This window comes from Micromesistius poutassou, assembly GCF_964030765.1.
Source record: "Micromesistius poutassou genome assembly, chromosome: 12".
NCBI lineage: Eukaryota > Metazoa > Chordata > Actinopteri > Gadiformes > Gadidae > Micromesistius > Micromesistius poutassou.
The window spans coordinates 16562762-16581105 of NC_140282.1; the positions used below are offsets into that span (position 1 = coordinate 16562762).

The 18344-nt window shown below is 41.6% G+C and overlaps 3 protein-coding genes across 3 annotated transcripts; 1 reads left to right on the forward strand and 2 right to left on the reverse strand.

The window, feature by feature from the left end:
- Positions 1 to 157: 157 nt before the first annotated feature.
- Positions 158 to 8882, reverse strand: LOC311356630 (CDC42 small effector protein 2-like). The gene is made up of 5 exons (XM_084476417.1): positions 8802 to 8882; positions 7385 to 7649; positions 1277 to 1378; positions 1117 to 1195; positions 158 to 804 (listed from the first exon to the last, which is right to left on the reverse strand). The coding sequence occupies exons 2-4, from the start codon at positions 7436 to 7438 to the stop codon at positions 1121 to 1123; spliced, it is 231 nt and encodes a 76-aa protein (XP_084332543.1). The 5' UTR covers positions 7439 to 7649; positions 8802 to 8882; the 3' UTR covers positions 158 to 804; positions 1117 to 1120.
- Positions 8883 to 9324: 442 nt separating this feature from the next.
- nip7 (NIP7 nucleolar pre-rRNA processing protein) lies at positions 9325 to 11516 on the forward strand. Its single transcript, XM_084476483.1, has 5 exons — positions 9325 to 9443; positions 9548 to 9634; positions 9735 to 9873; positions 10339 to 10479; positions 11376 to 11516. The coding sequence occupies exons 1-5, from the start codon at positions 9388 to 9390 to the stop codon at positions 11493 to 11495; spliced, it is 543 nt and encodes a 180-aa protein (XP_084332609.1). The 5' UTR covers positions 9325 to 9387; the 3' UTR covers positions 11496 to 11516.
- A 196-nt stretch (positions 11517 to 11712) lies between these two features.
- Positions 11713 to 18122, reverse strand: terfa (telomeric repeat binding factor a; the record flags this gene model as incomplete). The annotated part of the gene is made up of 12 exons (XM_084476482.1): positions 11713 to 11880; positions 12110 to 12150; positions 12700 to 12773; positions 12944 to 13033; positions 13433 to 13537; positions 14155 to 14637; positions 16169 to 16305; positions 16589 to 16729; positions 16834 to 16920; positions 17068 to 17198; positions 17324 to 17419; positions 17948 to 18122. 12 exons carry the CDS (start codon positions 18120 to 18122, stop codon positions 11722 to 11724), a joined length of 1719 nt encoding a protein of 572 aa, XP_084332608.1. The 3' UTR covers positions 11713 to 11721.
- Positions 18123 to 18344: the final 222 nt, after the last annotated feature.

Consider the following 18344-nt stretch of genomic DNA (forward strand, 5'->3'; position numbering starts at 1 on the left):
AACCTACAAGCCTTCCTCCACTGCTGAAACAGAAGACGCTTTGAGGTTAATGAGTCTGAAAAAATGATGTCATTTTAAAGAAGTGCTGCATAACCTGGACCTCGGAAAGATTGTCAAAATAAATCATTTTTAAAAATAGAAATAAACCGTCCAGAAGATTAGTTTGTTGTTTATTAAAATAATTTCTGGTTAGTTCAAAATTAATATAAAAACAGCTGAAATCAATGGGAAATTCATAAGCAACAATGAGTGTTCAAGATGTGCTCCAGTGTGCTCTACTCATCTTCAAGTTTAATACAAAACAGCATTTAGCACGGAGCTCCTCGCAGAGCAGCTAAGCCAATAGCATTGAACCTCTACCGGTCTGTCTGAGCAACCTCTGAGAATGAACAACACTCAACAGAATGTTGTAGAGTGGCCCAGCCACCGTGAAGTTTGTTTACAAATCATAATAAATACAGTCCTCCAACATGGGCTAAAAACAGCAGAATAAAGATGTAAATATATGTCCTCATGCATACCCCACAAGCATTCAACGACAGAGCTGAAGTTGGCCTAAAAATCTCTTTTCCAAAAATCTTTACAGTGCAACCAAATGGCCGGTGAAGGATAACAGTGCTTTCATTTAAAACAAAAAATAAATGAAAGAAACAAAAAAAAACGGAACATAAGAAACGATATGTACAACATTATGGAAAAGCAGTGGATTCATCTTTTGGTCCTGCTGTCCGTAACAGACACAACTGCTTTTGAAAACACTTTCCTCAACCAATGAAAGTAGGATCCACAGGCTGCTTGGATGCTCTGTGCAATGAAAAGAAAAAATAAAGAATAAATTATCATCTGTTTCTTCTGAGAAATGTACTTAATTGTAAGTGGGTCTTGATAAAAAAGCATCTGCTAAATGCCAACTTTTTATATTAACATCAGTTTTTAAATGACGTTCCAAGATATTTACATGTAATCATAAACATCTACTTTATACGTTTTAGGAAGTAGCATTATTAACACCATCAACACCCGCTATGAAAGAATACATAGGGGTTTCTGTAAGCATCTAGTAATAAATATAAATACATGTTCACACACACAGGCGCACACACACACACACACTACCAAGTTATAACTGGGATCCCTCTGAAGTGCCGTGAGAGTATCCTCCTTTAGACTTCATCTGGGCCTGCACCAGGTCCACCTGCCAGCACAACACTCATCGTCAGTCTCAAGGGAGCGCAGCTCTCCATGCAGTGCGCGCGGCGGGTCGGGTGTTACTCACAGAGGACAGCCCCAGGCCCATGTCCCCGGAGCCCACGTGGGTCGTGTGGACAAAATTGGTCGGCTCCCCGATCATCGAGCGATCTATCCGCCGCCGCCGCTTCTGTGGCCAGACGTTTGGAGAGAGAGAAGGCATAGTACACGTGTCACGCACAAAAGATTATACGGGTCGTACGAACGACACGACATCAGATCATACTCTCGTAACTCATTACATGGTGATTATGATACAGTCAAACTAAATGTTTTATATAGGGATATATAGGTCATGTAGGGCAGCAGTGCCAACCCTGGGGTCGGGGACCTGGTACCAGGTCCCAGCTCATGTTGTGATACCGGGTCTTGAAGAAGTATAAATAACTTTAAATTTTTATTTTTTTACTGCCACAAACCGTCTCCACGTCAGCACGCCGAGCGCAATGCATAATCCATGCATCGTTTTTCATTCGCTTCAGCTTTTTTTTGGACTTTTAAGTGAAAAGGCTATACTTGAATTAAACAATATGACCTATTTTGATCCTGCACTGCACATTAAAAATAATAGTTCTAAATAATCATGTAAAAATAGAAGATGTACTGTGTCTCTCTCTAGCCTCACACAAAAAGTATAAACAGGTAACTAATTGGTCTTGAATATAATTTTTTTTTTGGATTGTCTCTCTCGTTTGACTTGGACTAACCTCTTTGGACACAGACTCGACAAGCCCTGGCAACCACTTTGCCACTCAATGGGCTATCGCTTGTTGAAACAAAACAAATGCACCCATCCCGACTGAGCGATGGTGAGTCTACGCTTTAAGCGTGTTCACGTCTCTGGACGTGAACGACTTCATGCCCGTCTATGCTCTACGCTCGTGCATGTTGCAGAAAAATATGCAACAGCGAGCCCTGGTATCACACTGCATGATGGGTAACAGAATACGGCGCAACACCGGTCTGCAAAAATATTGGGCCTAAAAAAATGCATGTATAGCGATTTCCAAGAATCCTCATGCAGACGACTGGATATCGGTAGCACTTGTTATACAGTCGCGGGAGAAGTATCGTCTCCATTGTTTGCCCATGCAAATCTTTCAAAAACGCCCTTAAAGGTCAAGCAGTGCACTCGTTCATTCGTGTCAGCAGCCGGCAAAGCGGCGCGAGCTGACATGCTCCTCAGAGTCAGTCGGCCGCCAGGCTGATTACTGCGGGATGATAATATTCCGTTTATATAAAAGTTCCTCACTCAACACACGCAACGCTCACAGACTGTAAACGTCACAACTAAGTCTATATGTGCAGAGGGGAATAAATGAGCGGCCCCTCCCCAGGTGGTACAGCCCAGGTGGGCCTTTGAACTGTGATTGGTCAGAAAGGCGTTATATAGAGGGGTTAAACATGGCTGGAGTTATCCTATTCTAGATAGATCTAAAAATGATAATGATTATGATATGTTGTATGTAAAATATCTGTGGCTGCTCTCATAAGATATTTTTCATGTCATGTCATACTATTATTATAATTTTTTTATATTTTGTTCATATAAAAATGTGTTTGTGTGTAACATGCTGGGACACAAGCTGGTAGAGTACATGTATGCTATGTCAAGAAAAAAATAGTAACAATCACTGCTGTAAAGGAAACCCATGACCTCAACTGACAACCAACAGGAACCAAACTTTTTTTTTTAGGCCTTGTCTGACATAGTGTCAGTTTGTGGCGTAAAAAAGTGTGGGGACCGCTCATGTAGAGTACCAACAGGGTTCTCTATGTGAAAGCTACCCTTTTTTAAGAAAATATTTTCAGGCTATATCACGATACACAATATCTTGATATTTTTAAATCTGCTCTAAATGGTAGATTCCCTTTGATAGATATGATCCCATCAGTATGATGATTTCAATAAGTCCCTGCAACCTATATCTGCATTTAAACATCATTGTTTCTTTTTATAGGTTGTTTCTATTTAAACTGTTTTAAGTGCAAAACTAAATTTAACAAAAAACTTTTTATTCAAACCAAGCAATTGCACACAGGCTTTTAAAAGCTGTTCAATGAAAAGTAACTCATGGTCTGATTTAGGCCTGCATACTGTAGCCTAGTTCTATCGAGCTCAAGCTCAAGCAGCTCGGCAACAAAAAAAAGTGCATTCAACAAGCGTTTTTACAATGCCGGCTTTTTCCCGGCATGGTCCGCGAGATGACACTGACCAAGGTAATATACCTGTCTTGATTTCGCACCCCAATGTCACCTCTCTAACTCTACACATATTGTGGGTTCCATGAAAATATGATTAGACGGCATCGTGGTACCAGGGGCAGGTCTTGGGTAGAGGTGCTGATGATGTAAAATGTGAGACCCACAGCCAGGAAACAGCTGAGAGAGGAGGCAGCAGGTCAACTCTACGACCAACCGATTGGTAGTTACCTCTTGATATGAACTTGATGCACTCTAGCTGATAGCCTAAATATCATGTTAGTGTCTGTTTGGAGAAAGTCAGTGGGAGAGGCAGAGCTTCAATGACGAAGCTTGTCGCGTCGCGTCACGTATTACAGCGGTTCTCTCGTGAAAGTTAGAAATAAACAAGTGGTTGGAATGTAAATCTGAGAACAAGAAAAGAATGAGAAATGTCAATATGTTGTCAGTTTCAGGAGGAATTTATTTTAATGGCAGTCACCTCTTCATGCTCTGAACCTCCCTGCCGTTGTGGTTCTTTTGTGTGGAGAAATTAGCCGACCGTTGCATGAAGCCCATACAACAGGGAGGGATCTCGGCTGAAAACATATCTTGGAGTGGGCACACGAATTAGAAAAAGTTTTCGAACCACTGGCGTAGTAGATAGACAACACACGTCAGAAGATTTGATTTTTAAGGTTTTGTTCTGTGTTTAAAAAATGGATCTAATTTCTGATATGTTTACGTTCAAGCCCATCGAGATTTAAACACAAAGGCATGAAAGAAAATAACTTCTGCCTAACGTTTTGAGGTGATATGCCTGCTCTCTTTTCAGCTTACTTTTTAATAAAATGTGGCCACCCCGAAGACTTTGTTGACATATCGTCATTAGTTTTGTGTAAATGTTCAATTAGTTATGACTAGCAGCCTTCTTTAAGTTGTGCGATGCATTATTATTATTTTTTTTTTAATGCATTTGTCTGCATTTGTCCCTCCCGCCTTCGAAAAAGAATGGGTCAAGAAGTGCTTTTTTCCTCATGAAAGGAACGCCAGCAGTGTTCCAAACAATTTTGACGTCTTAGTGGGAGTTAAGCTTCTTGGTCACTTATAGCCACCACTGCACTGCACTCACTCAATCACATGCTCTGTCCTTTCAAAATTTGATTTACAGTCATGCTATCACATTTTATTTTCTCCAACACAGCACCTCACAAACACTCATCTCCCTCTTACCAACACATAACATGCCCCAAGTGCGAGTCACTAGATCTGTTTCCATGGCCCTCCACCCAGTGCCCGCATACAATAACGGCTATGGGCAGAGGTCCTTCATCCATAGTTTCACCAAAGTCTGGAATGGCATTCCCCATCACATTAGAACATTACAATCCGTCACACAGTTCAAAAAAGCCTATAAACTGTTACTCCTCAACACATACACCTGCAAACACTGACTTTTATAGATCACTGTCTGTGCTCAGTCTGCTGTCTATATGATTGTCCGACTGATGTCTGACGTGCTATGTCCCTGTTATGTGCTGTATGTAAATGTGATGTGTCTTGTCCCTGTTACATGTTATATGTGCTGCATAACAGGAACCTGCTGGAAATCAGCTCTTTACTGAGTCAGGCCCGTTTTAAATTGTAACTTTGTTACTTTTAATACTTTCCTGTATAATAAATATAAAATAAAATAAATAGTATAACGCCATGCATTTCCTGGCACATTTCCTCTACAACATCGCTTATACACGGCAATGGTACTAAAACAGTATCACAAAGTTGCCCAAAGTAGAACTAACAAAAAAACTTCGTTTGCAATCCATAGATATTAGTGAAGATCAGCAGCTCCACTCATATCACTTCTCTAAAGTTAGTTTAGTTGATAGCTTACAGTTTATAGAGGATATCACGTGCTTCCTCAGAGACACGCATGGCAGCGATCTCACACTACGGTGACAGACAGACTTTTTTTTTTTTTACCGTTACAGGCCTACACCATTTATTCAATGTCAAATTAAATTGTGACACATTTATTTTTGTAAGGATGTGTTAATTTATCGGATCTGCTTCCAAATTGGTCAGTACAGTCATGAAGTGGTGCTAAATAAACGCCGTGCTATTTGTGACTGTACGTTGAAGGGCGTGTCCGTGGCGTGCCGTCAAAGTTGGCCATTTTGAATGGAATTTCACAGAGTGGCCTGTCACTAAAATCGCCACAGTTCATAGACGCAATGTTTGATTTGAGCGGGACCGACACAGTGGCTGTTGGGGCCAAAAGTTTCAACTTCTCGGTTAATATGAAGTTGATTGGCAAAACAACATGGCCGCCAGAGGCTAAAACGGTATACGGAAAAATTAATTAGTTAGATTACCCCGTTACTGAAAAAAATAACGACGTTACCTAACGCCGTTATTTAAAACGGGGTTATTACAAACACTGCTCGGATGAAGCGCTGGGAAGGATTTAAGCACACGGTTTCCACGCCGAGTTCATTTGAAACGAGGAGTACTTGAGTAATCGATTACTCACGCCCATCCCTACTGTGTATATATGTTCTGAATAGAAAACAATGTTGAAACTGAGGTTTTTACTTATTTTTTACAACTGAAATTACATTTTTGTTATTGCAGAGTAATGTACCGGATTCCAGGTACCAGTAACGGTTCAAACGGAACAGTACCCAACCCTAGTAGTAGAGATGCTCTGATTAATCGGACACTGATCATGATCGGCCGATATTGGCTAAAAATAGCTTGAGATCTGAGAACTAGAAAAACGCTGATCATGTGACGTGCTGATCATGTGGCGCAACCTTTTTTTCCTCTGCATGCGTTGTGCACACATCAAAGCGGAACTTGCCAGTGCAGTGCAGCATGAGTTCTCCCATCTACAACATTGTGCTGCACTGCCAGGATTTCACAGGGTCGCTGTAAAGATGGCAAAGGAGGCAGTTTTACGTTCATTGTCGTTTACTGAGAACTAGCATAACTTGCGCGCTTTACCCTACATACAACAGTATGTGCGCAGACACATTTCAGTACCGTATATATATATACAGCAGTATGCATATATACCTCATTGGGGGATCCAAAGAGAAAAAATAAAGTCTATTGGAACAGAAACTGGTGCTTGCCGCCTATCCAGTATATAAAGATAAAAGATATGGAAGATTCCCATTCCCCTGCCATTCTGCGATTGGCAGTGATCATTAATCAGCAGATCATGATTTTGGTGATCGTAATCAGGCCCAAAAATACTGATCGGAGCATCTCTACCTAGTAGTTAGCTAGTCAGTTTTATGATCAAAGCTAGCATGCTAACCCGTTCTCAGCAGTGCTGCTTATCTGACAAAAGGGTTGTACGCACATGAAGTGGTCAACACGGCACATGAATGCTGCAGGAGGCAATTTTTTTTTTTTTTTTTTATATATATATATATATATATATATATTTTTTTTTTTTTTTTTTCGTCATTAGGGTGGCAATTATACGCTCCCGACAGTCACAAAAAAATATTTAAGACTTACAAATTATTTTAACAACTTTTGAATTTTGATTTGATAATCCTTCTTTGAAGCATGTTTAAACTTTTGATAAATGGTACAAAAAAAACATACAAACAGTGCAGGGCGGTCAGAATGATGCGCATATTGAAATGACTCAGGGGTCTCAATTCTCCTTAGTCTATTGCCCTATGACGGCATTAAATATCTTACCAAGTACGTTATAAAGAGTTAACATAGCTCAGAGCATAATTAAGTCATTCTATTTAGTTTAAATGTACACAACTGCACCATGCCCAACCTACTTTTCTAGCATGCAAATTTAAAAAGACGTAAGTCATGCAAAAGAGTGCAGACTCCTGAAAAACAATCGTTGCCAGGAATACATTGTTGGAGCCAAGAAAGCGCCTCTAAAGAGCCATCGGTGTCTGCATATGTCTGTACTCACAGGTTGAGGCTGCTCAGCAATGCAGCAGCTGAAACACACCCAGAACTCAGTCATTCTGAGGTTCACTGAATAGCCACAGCAGCTTCCTCTCTGGCTCGTCTCTCTCTCTCTCTCTTTCTGACGTCCTGACTTCCTGCCTGACAGCGTCACAAACCAACCACTGTGGCGGGGGACCGGAAGACACAGCCAAAAACCGTTGTTTTTCTGGGGGCCCAAACAGCTGACGCACACACACACGGGGACAGCTCCTCCGGGCGGCCCTCTCCTGTGACAAGCAATACATTCAAACAATAAGACAGTTGTGTATTCATATTAACAAGTCATCACTAAAGCCATCTGATAATGGCTCGTTTGTGTTTTATTGTATACGTTTGGCGTCACATGTGGTACACCATGATGATGTGTTGTGATCTGTGTTCTGTGTTGGCAGAGATCCTCCCTTTTGATAGCGGTGAGACATCTTTTAGAGGAAGGAACCTCTGAGATCTCTGCTCTTACTGCTGACTAACTGGTTGGTGTTTTGGTCATTGATCCCATGGTGTATTCTGATGTACAAGCCCTGATAGTGGCATTGTCTTAAGATACATTTGGTCTCATGTATCATTGTTCAAACTATTGTCTGCCTTACTCACTTGACCCTGTTGAACCACAGAGGATAATATTAAAATGGCATTACACTGAGACACACCTTTACTGAACTGACATTACAAGACAACAGATGAACATACCCCAAAAGTGTGATTAGTATCAGGTCACAAGACCTCTGATGGAAACATGGTGAGGAAACTTCTGCAATTTCACATAAAATTAAAGGGTAAACTGCCTTTGGCAAGTAGATGCAGGTAAAACCGAATTCTTAAACTGTTTTTTACACTAAGTTATTTTTCTTGAGCCTGGATAAAGTGAGTGATTTAATAATGCATTTTAACCCCCTCTTCCCGTCACACACAGAGAGCCCCACACAAAAAAAAGCCTCAGAGTCCTGTAGAGCTACAGCTGGTATGTAACGTTACAGGCAGTACAAATTGTTGAAATCGGGTAGACATCTGTGCACATCCGCTATTTACCAACAAATCACTGATAATAACCAATACTGGATATCACTGGATATGAATTCAGTTGTTAATATAATACAATCTGAAAGCAAGGGCGTACAAACATTAGCATTACCATTTTATCAAAAATGTTAGCATACCAGCTAGCTCGCAAACCCATCTGACATATATGATAGGATTAGCATTGGCCAGCCTAGCATTAGCTTTGTAGCTAGATCGTTTTCGGAACGGAATTTCGAGTTAAAGCATTATTACTAGGGGTTACAACGTGTTTAAAACACACATTCATACATGAACGGATGTGATTCTCTGTGAGCTGCTTTGGGCGCTTGGCTTGCGGTATAAAGACAGAGGGAACGTACCAGAATATCGCAGTGAATTTCCTAGAAAAAGTCGAAAACGACTCGAGCTAGAAGCTATCGAACCAAATCCGGGAGAGATACGGAAGTTTTCCCCACGCTGATTACGTGACGTCATGGCGTCAAATAGCGTTGTTAGTATGTGGCGTTCACATCCGTTGTATATACCTTACATTTTTATACAGGAAAAACGATTTTAAAAGATTTAGCCACAAAGAAGCAAACTTCCAAAATATATGTATAACAATTACCACAATTAACAATTATCTCACCAAAAAACAAAAAGCGATATATTTGCAAAACACAGATGTGGTTAGAATGAGTTTTACGTCACCCCTCAACATCATTGATCGTTTTTAATTTTTATCCTGCGTGAGAAGTAGAGAGATATATTTATGTATTGCTAGAAAAACAAAAGCAGTATTATCTAGTATTATTCGAACTCACAGTATCAAGTTTGTAACTTAGATCCCACGTGATTTGAACGCAGCATTGTGTATGGTACAACTTCCGTGTGTCCCACGTGTTTAGGTTAGCACATGCAAGGGTTCTGATCACGTTACAGCACAATTCAAATAAAAAAATCATCATGAGGCCGTTGACGGATGAAGAAACAAAAACTATGTTTGAAAAACTTTCAAAATAGTGAGTCGGACATTATAGCTACTTTAAACTGTGACTTTAATTTAGACAGACTACCTTGTTACTTGTTCCGCTAACAGTGGTAAATGCATGCCTCTCTTCAACAGCATCGGTGAAAACATCAAACTCCTTGTAGATCGGCCTGATGGGGTTTACTGTTTCAGACTTCACAACGACCGTGTGTACTACATGAGGTAAACATTTACTTTGCAATCACTTATTACTGCTACACGCATTGATTGAAATGTTTAAGTCGCAGCAAACCTTAATGTTATTTAATCTGAACCCCAACAGTGAGAAAATCCTCAAATTGGCTACAAACGTTGCCCGCGACAAGCTTGTCTCGGTTGGAACCTGCTTTGGTAAATTCACAAAGACTGGAAAGTTCCGTCTGCACATCACAGCTTTGGATTTCCTCGCACCATATGCAAAGGTAGCCAGCACGGTTTTAAACCAATTTGACCTGTTGTATCATATCTTCTAAACACGAACCTAAAATGGTTAATCATGACGCCTTGTCAAACGAGTTATTGATTCAGAGGGCCAACTCTATACTTCAACTTGGTGGCAGTATTGTTACCGATTTTATTTTTGTTTTGTTTACTAAAATGCCTTCTTGAGTTAGTATGAACTGCAGGTTACCTCAACTTGGTATACGTATGCTTATTCATAATTTTGTATTGCGAAATGTCTTTTGTTAATTTGTCAACTTGGTAGAATACTTTTTATTCCGACTAATTGTCCTGCCAAACACTAGTAACGTTTATTTTATATCAACTTGGTAGAAGTATTATTTGTACACACTTTGTACTACAAAATACCTGTATATTCAGTCTGTTCCCAAATCTATAGATTAGTGTATATTTTTCCTGCTAAACACTACATTACCTGTGTTTAGTTCAAGGTGTGGGTAAAACCAGGAACGGAGCAGTCGTTCCTCTATGGAAACCATGTGTTGAAGTCCGGACTGGGAAGGATTACGGAGAACACAAATCAGTACCAGGGCGTAGTGGTCTACTCCATGGCAGACGTGCCCCTGGTGAGTTGGGCTACCGTGTGGGGGGGACACACCATTTTTTGTGTTTTAGTTTCTGAAGACTGACCAGTAGCCTGCATGATATAAAAATGGAAAAGCGCCAGCCTGCAGGCAGGTTGCTGAAACGATTAACACACCGTTAATGAATAGTAGCTTTATCTTGTCTCCCACAACATAATTCCTATGAGCTGTGTATATGTGAGAATAGTAAGAATATGAATAGATTTACAACCATGACAAGGAGAATATGGAAATTATTTTAATGAAGAAATTGGCAGCATAAACAAACTGACATACCATTCTCCCTCCGAAGCATTCTCCAGCGTCCCGCCCCCTCCAGCCGCTAAACCCACGTAACAAAGTCCTGCCCTCACTCGCAAAGAACTTATTTGGTGCCCCCTGTTCCAGGCGTTCTGTTATGAGATGTAAAAGCCTGGGGACAATGTACGGTGGGGATGCATAGCGCGGTCGTCGCTGGTCAAACTAACTCCTATCCGGTTCCTATCCGGATGCGCTCACTACCTAAATTGGTTTGTAGGCTGGAGCATTAAAAAATAAAAAAAAGAGTTGATAGATCTAATGCAAACGGGATTCAGTGTGACAACTGTACTTGGTTTCACATGCCTTGTAGCTTTATGCAAGATCTTTGTATAAGACATTAAATCAGAAAGTATTAGTATCCATCAAAGGCGGCTGGTCTGTTAATCATAAAGGCAACTTGATACTTTTCACTCCCCATACGTAGACATTTCAGGTCGCAAAACTAGACCTCCATATCCTTACTGACAATCAGAATCAAAGAAAATCAGGCAGATAACATGTCTGTTCAACCTCTCCAGAAGCTGTTTGTCTGCCGCGTGGGATATGTTTGAGCTCAAATGTTTTTTTCCCCCCCTCAGGGTTTCGGCGTGGCAGCCAAGACGACACAGGAATGCCGGCGGATGGACCCCATGTCTATCGTGGTGTTCCACCAAGCGGACGTAGGAGAGTTTATCAGGAACGAGGATACGTTGACATAAAATGGATTTGCCTCCTTCTTGAACTGTGTTAACATGGCTTCCCCTGCTGGCCCTCATAACTATGTACCTTTCCTCAATGAAGTTTCTCATCTTTTGTAAAAAAATAAATAGTGATTACTTTTGACCTCAGAACGAAAGTGTCCTAGGTTAAATATCCATCTCTTTCCTGCAGGGTGAACGGTTTAAAAACTGAACACATGAACCTCTTTAAAGTGAGCTTTACTGTTCACACCAACTTCAACTTTTTCATAGTTCTCCATCTGTCCTTTAGGTTAATATTTGTTCTGTTTTCGAACTTGTATCTTCCCATGATCTTGGCCCAATTGCCCTCACCAAATCTGGCTACTGCTTTTTTTAAAATGTTGCTCTCCTCCTCCGACCACGGCTGAAAAACAAGACATGGATTTAGAGCTGAGTGAAATTGTAATACAAGTGAAGTTAATGTAAAAATATGGCTTGGCTCTAGTAAAAAAAACAACTTTCTGTATAATCCACTACCCTGAGGAAGTAATGATTATTAGTCATGTTTAAGGTTATGCAGAATCCTTCTCAATTAGGTAAACATGGTGAGGCGTAGACTCAATAAGAATACCATTCAGGTCAGCTCCTCTTACCTTTTTGCTGTTTGACCCCGAATTCAAGTCGTTTTTCTGCCCTGTTTTTTTTTTTTTTAAATAGACAGAAGTTAATTAAGACATTCCCACTGGACCAGGACCACAAAATGTATTATTTGGGCCCAGACAGTGTAGTGGAAAATGCTTATGCCATAATGACTGTACTAGCTACACATGGTTCACAACTGCAGCAGTTTTATAGTCAAAACTCAACAATCCAATGAAAACCATAACAAATATTCAAGGGAATAAAATACCAATATCTTCCTACAAAACAGCCATCCTTGATTTTATTTTTGTTGCCAAGAAGCACAGGGGTGGCACAAAAAGTGGCATTCCCTGGCATCCTACAACCACTGGACTGGTTTAATTATTCTTCTGGGTAGCTCTGTCACCAGCATAGCCCACAGAGAGCGCCGCGGTAGGTTACGTGCACCCCCCCCAAAAAGGAAAAGTTGAATCAGCTCGGCTTCCCAAACCAGCTGTTTGTTTGTTAACCTACGTGTAGGTTAACAACATGGAACACAGTATGTTTATATCTAAGTATATAGGCCTTTATTGAAGCCACATTAAACAATATTGCCGTTTACCTTTGTTTGACTCAAACAGCGACTCCTCTTCGAGCCATATTTCCTTTGACTCCCTTGCATTGTCCAGTAGTTTTCTGAAGGGACATAAACTAGTCAGTACAGACTTGCTGTAGATGTTGATACATTTATGACCAACAAAAAATTACGCTTTGGATAATTTGAGTAGTGCATCACTGAGTGAAAATCTGTTCTGAAAAAAAAAAATCTGGGACATTGCTTCTATGATACTTATATTCCTACAAACCCCTTAGTCTTGTTCTTTTTAGGGGAGGCAGTCTTCTGAGGGGTTGGGCCGGAGGAGTCTATAATAGACAAATTATCCTCTTCATCGTCGCTGTGGAAGGGATACGTTTTCCAATGTCACTTACATTGACAAATTCAGACACGTTATCAAGACGCAGATAAGAGGGATGGACCTCTTCAAGGATGTTTACAAGTAAACTCCGGACATTGGGGTTTAAACCCAGAAAGTCGAACACCCTAACCAATAGACTGCTCACATCCATTTCATACACAGAACTGAAGCCAAGGCTGCTGTAGCATTGGTCCGCTCAAGACTGTCAAGACTAACAGGATTAGCAGTCCCATATTAAGAGTTTTAGATATACTTTAATATCGAAAATATAACTATTTATATCACTCATATTCATATTTAATCATAACAATAGAGGTATGGTGGTGGTTTAGCAGGTCACCCACCCACCCACACACTTGAGAAGAAACGTTGACGTACATTGATATGGTGGACTTGCGTTTTCGTAGTCTCGTAACTGGTGACCCGTTAACGTTTGGGTTGAAAATATCCGAGTCGCTGTCCTCCGATGCTGCTGCCGCCAATCTGCAAGTCAGTAGATTGTGTTAAAAGTCTTGTATCCTCTTTAAGACCATCCTTAGTTTCAGTTAAAAAGGTGGACCACAGAGCCGTTCCTCCTAGTTAAGAGAGTAACAAGAAGTAATAATAATAGTAACTAGCTCCCAGATTAATTGAAAGGTCGGCCACAGAGTCATGCTCATTCACAGATTTATTTGGTTCGGTAGATACCTCGTTTTTTCATTTGAGTGTTCCGAGAAGCTTAACAACCTCTTTGACATCACAGTCCACAGCTGCCCAGACAGAGCTTTAAACGTCTACACACATCCTGCCACCGCTGTCCCTTCATTGTGACCTCAGATGTAACGTCCACAAAACCATAGGATTTCACGTCCACCCCAGGGAAGGATGGAACCACGACTTTAAACTGGGTACGTTTGCTTTGTGGATTCGGTTTCAGAACTTTTACACCCTGACCACAAAGATTTTTTTTACCAGTTCAGATGGCTTCGCACAGGGCATTGATATCGCTCAACCCTTTCTTGCCCTGCTTTTGTGCAGCTAACATTCATACTGGAGCAATTTTTTAACATGCTTTTACTGTTGTACAGCTAGTGGCATAAACTTGACAAGCCAATACTCGCCTCTGCAGCTCCTGTGGCAATTTAGGAGTCAACGTCACCAGCCTCTTCTTATGGGTTGATTCTAACAGAGACCCTTCCGCTGCATGTGTCTCCACCTCCACTTTCGGTGAGTCAACATCCGTATCCAGTTCCTCAGTGCCTCTGGATCCCAGAGTGCTGACCTGGCTGTCAGGCTCCTGTACCAGCTGGGCCACACTATGCAAGCGCCAGGGCCTCTGGCACAACCCCGGCTCCCGTGATGAAGCGTTATGGCTCTGGTACGGGGATTCAGTCACTGGCAGCTGGCCCACCACACACGCATCCCTGGGGCTGCCCGAGCCCGGTCGCAACTGTGCATCGCAGAATACTGTGTCGCTGCCAGGGTGGTCCTTGATGTGGTCCTGGGAGACGTGCTCCCAGTTTGTCTTATTTGAGTTCTTCGATAACGCCACGTACGCTGCCATCAGTCTATTCTTCTGGATGAATTGGTATTGAGAGGCTAATCTAATGACAGAGAGGAAAGGCAGGGTTAGACATCTTACTCAGGGATGCCTACAGGGAGATTCAAGAGGAGCATCTGACACAAATTCTGGGTATAAAGGTGCATCTCAATGAATTATAATATTGTGGAAAAGTTAATTAATTTCAATAATTCAATTTGTGTGTGAAATAATATAAAAGTGAAACTTTTATATTATATAGATTCATTACACCCAAAGTAAAATATTTCAACCCTTTATATGTATTAATCTTGATGATTATGGCTTACAGCTCATGAAAACACAAAATGCAGTTTCTCAGAAATTTTGAATATTACATAATAATTTTTATTTTTATTTTATACAGAAATGTCGGCCGTCTCATGTCGGCCTTCTCAAGTATGTTCTTTTATATGCACTCAATACTCGGTTGGGGCTTCTTTTACATGAATTACTGCATCAATGAGGAATGGCATTGAGTCGATCAGCCTGTGGCCCTGCTGAGGTGTAATGGAAGCCCAGGTTGCTTGGATAGCGTCCTTAAGCTCGTCTGCATTGTTGGTTCTCGTGTCTCGTCTTCCTCTTGACAATACCCCATACATACCCCATACATCTATGGGGTTCAGATCAGGTGAGTTTGCTGGCCAATTAAGCACAGTAATCCTATGGTCATTAAACCAGGTATCTGTACTTTTGGCAGTGTGGGCAGGTGCCCAGTCCTGCTGGAAAATTAAATCAGCATCTCCATAAAGCTTGTCAGCATAAGAAAGCAAGAAGTGCTCTAAAACGTCCCGATAGACGGCTGCGCTGACTTTGGACTTGATAAAAACACAGTGGACCAACACCAGAAGATGACATGGCTACCCAAATCATCACTGACTGTGGAAACTTCACACTGGACTTCAAGTAACTTTCTGTGGATTCTGTGCCTCTCCATTCTTCATCGGAGACGTCACCTCTGGTTCAGGAGTGGCTTGACATGAGGAATGAGACCGTTGTAGTAGCCCATGTGATACGTCTGTGCGTGGTGGCTCTTGATGCACTGACGCCTGCCTCAGTCCACTCCTTGTGAAGCTCCCACACATTTTTGAACGGCTTTTGCTTGACAATCTTCTCAGGGCAGTGGTTAGCCCTGTTGCTTGTGCACCCTTTTCTACCACACTTTCTCCTTCCACTCAACTTCCTATGAATATGCTTGTATACAGCTCTCTGTAGGGCTGTCAAAATTGCTCAAAAATGACGTTTGAATATTCCCTCTAAAAAAAAAGCACACATATTCGAACTATTCGAATATCTATATTTGCGCATTATGTCAATTACAGGACAAACTAATACAACAAGACACAACTACTCCGCGCAGAACTAACTTTTGATATTGAAGGTTAGCTATTTGAAGCTACTCAATAAAAACAGTGCTCCACAAAAACAAAGCTGTGACCCCCCTTGCCCCAGATACCAGTGAGACACCATATGGACAAACAGCAGACAGGGGTGCTTGGCCTGTTTAAAGCAGGAAGCCCAGTACTGACAGAAAAGGTTGAGAGAAAATGTCCTACCCTGTGATCAAACAGACCGGTGCGTTGTCCCCGGAGGTGTCTGCCAGGTAGGGCTCCTCCTCCTCCTCCACCGCAGACCCCCCCTGGTTGGACTCTCCTAGAACCACCAGCCGCTTCTCCACAAGTTGTTTTGCAGCCTGCCATTCAAACAGGGGATACAAACTAGTGTCAACAAACTGAACACGTTTGTTGTTGATGTTGATCAGCCTAGATGCATGATGTCCACCCGGATGTATGATGGATGGATCAGTCTACCAGTTTATGTTGACTGTTAACTGGGTAGGCTGGTAGACTTAGCCATCCATCAGACACTGGACTCTGGGTGGACACTTCCTTGTGATGGCACTACTATCAGGATAGATTTCAATGGCTTGTGGTCAGACAGGGGCCCTTTAATCCTTAGGTCCTGGAGGGGCATACCTTGTATAGGAAAGGCTCAGACGTGGGGAAGAGTTGCACGCTAAAATTCACCATGTCCTCCTTGAACTTCTTGAAGTTGGTCTGCTCTAGAATGTCGTGGCTTTTCACCTTCTGATTGGCCAACTCCATTAATATTGCTTTCTGTAGGACAGACCACATATGGAAGTTAAGACATCTTCCGATGCTTGACTTTGACTTTTTATATAGAGCTGCCCAAGAAGGTATTAAAAATCATCTGAAGACACCTTTCCCACCATCCCACAGGGAAAATGTTTTGTGAGAATTTCCTTCGCCTTCTCAAACTCTCCGTTCTTCAGGCAAATCACCACCGACTGAGAATTGAGACAAGCCAAGTATGCAAACCATGAAACCATCACAAAAACGACACTATCGTTTAAAAAATAATAAGAAATAAACAGGTGTTTATCGTCATTGGTGTAACAAATCCCAAACCCCCTGAAAACTGCACACACACTTACCATCTCTTTGATGGAAGTGCATACTTTCTCAATGACTTCCTGGGTGATACTGCATTTATCGCTGAGGTTTGTTAGCACCTCCACAGCCGACTCCAGAGGAGACACAGACTCATCAGATTCGAAGGCCAAATCTAGAACAAGGAAGCAGAACATTTATTGAATAAATTGTATTGAAAATACCAATAAAAAATGTAAGCATCACCATCTTAAGGATAATACGTGTGACTTTAGGCATTGGTCAGGAAATGTCTGTTACCTAGTTTCTCGCCGTCGTTTATCCTGGAGAGAAACTGGAGAACTCGAATCTTAGACGGAATTCCTTCTGTACACTCTAATGGACGGTGTAGTAGACCTGACACACACACACACACACACACAAACACACTGGCATTAGATTCCTGGCACACACACACACACACACACACACACACACACACACACACACACACACACACTATGGCGTTAGATCCCTGACACACACACACACACACTATGGCGTTAGATCCCTGACACACACACACACACACACACACTTGCATTAGATCCCTGGCACACACGCGCGCGCGCGCACACACACACACACACACACACACACACACACACACACACACACACACACACACACACACACACACACACACACACACACACACACACACACACACACACACACACACACACACACACACACACACACACACACTTTGGTTGGCGCTAACAAGGTTGCAAAACGTTAGGAAAAACAGCATTATCAAGCCTTATTTGTAAAGATATTGTAAATGGATTGACTTACAGGCTGCGTCTTGGGCATTAACTCGCAACAGGAACTTAGCAAACTGGCGGTAAAAGTGGTCAATGAGAAAGCATAGTTGTTACTCACGTTCCAAGACGTCTCTGACCCCACAAAATTCGGAATATTTGTCATTCCTTACGGCGTCTACTGCCAAGGAAAAATAATAATCCACTAGCCAGCGGTTGACTATGCATTCCAGTTTCTGATTCGTTGTTGGCGCCTCAATAATGTTGGCCGCCATGATTACAGCTACGGAGCGCATTTTCGGTCCACTTCTTCTTCTCTTGTGTCATTTGGGGTTCAGACAACCAGCAATTGTATGCATTACCGCCACCAACTGGATAACAGTGAGAGATTTAACTGCCTTTTATGTTAATAACATAATAAAATAAAATAAGTATAATCCTGACCATACAAAATGTAAAACATGTATAATAATTAGAATATGCTCATTTGTATTGTCTTTTTCATAATAATTTGAAAC

Coding starts and splice junctions, on each gene's coding strand:
- LOC311356630 (XM_084476417.1), bottom strand. CDS start 7,438: ATGACTGAGTTCTGGGTGTGTTTCAGCTGCTGCATTGCTGAGCAGCCT. Junction 1,379..7,384: donor TTGCTGAGCAGCCTCAACCT/GTGAGTACAGAC, acceptor GTCTGGCCACAG/AAGCGGCGGCGGCGGATAGA. Junction 1,196..1,276: donor TGGGCCTGGGGCTGTCCTCT/GTGAGTAACACC, acceptor TTGTGCTGGCAG/GTGGACCTGGTGCAGGCCCA.
- nip7 (XM_084476483.1), top strand. CDS start 9,388: ATGAGGCCGTTGACGGATGAAGAAACAAAAACTATGTTTGAAAAACTT. Junction 9,444..9,547: donor TTTGAAAAACTTTCAAAATA/GTGAGTCGGACA, acceptor TCTCTTCAACAG/CATCGGTGAAAACATCAAAC. Junction 9,635..9,734: donor GACCGTGTGTACTACATGAG/GTAAACATTTAC, acceptor GAACCCCAACAG/TGAGAAAATCCTCAAATTGG.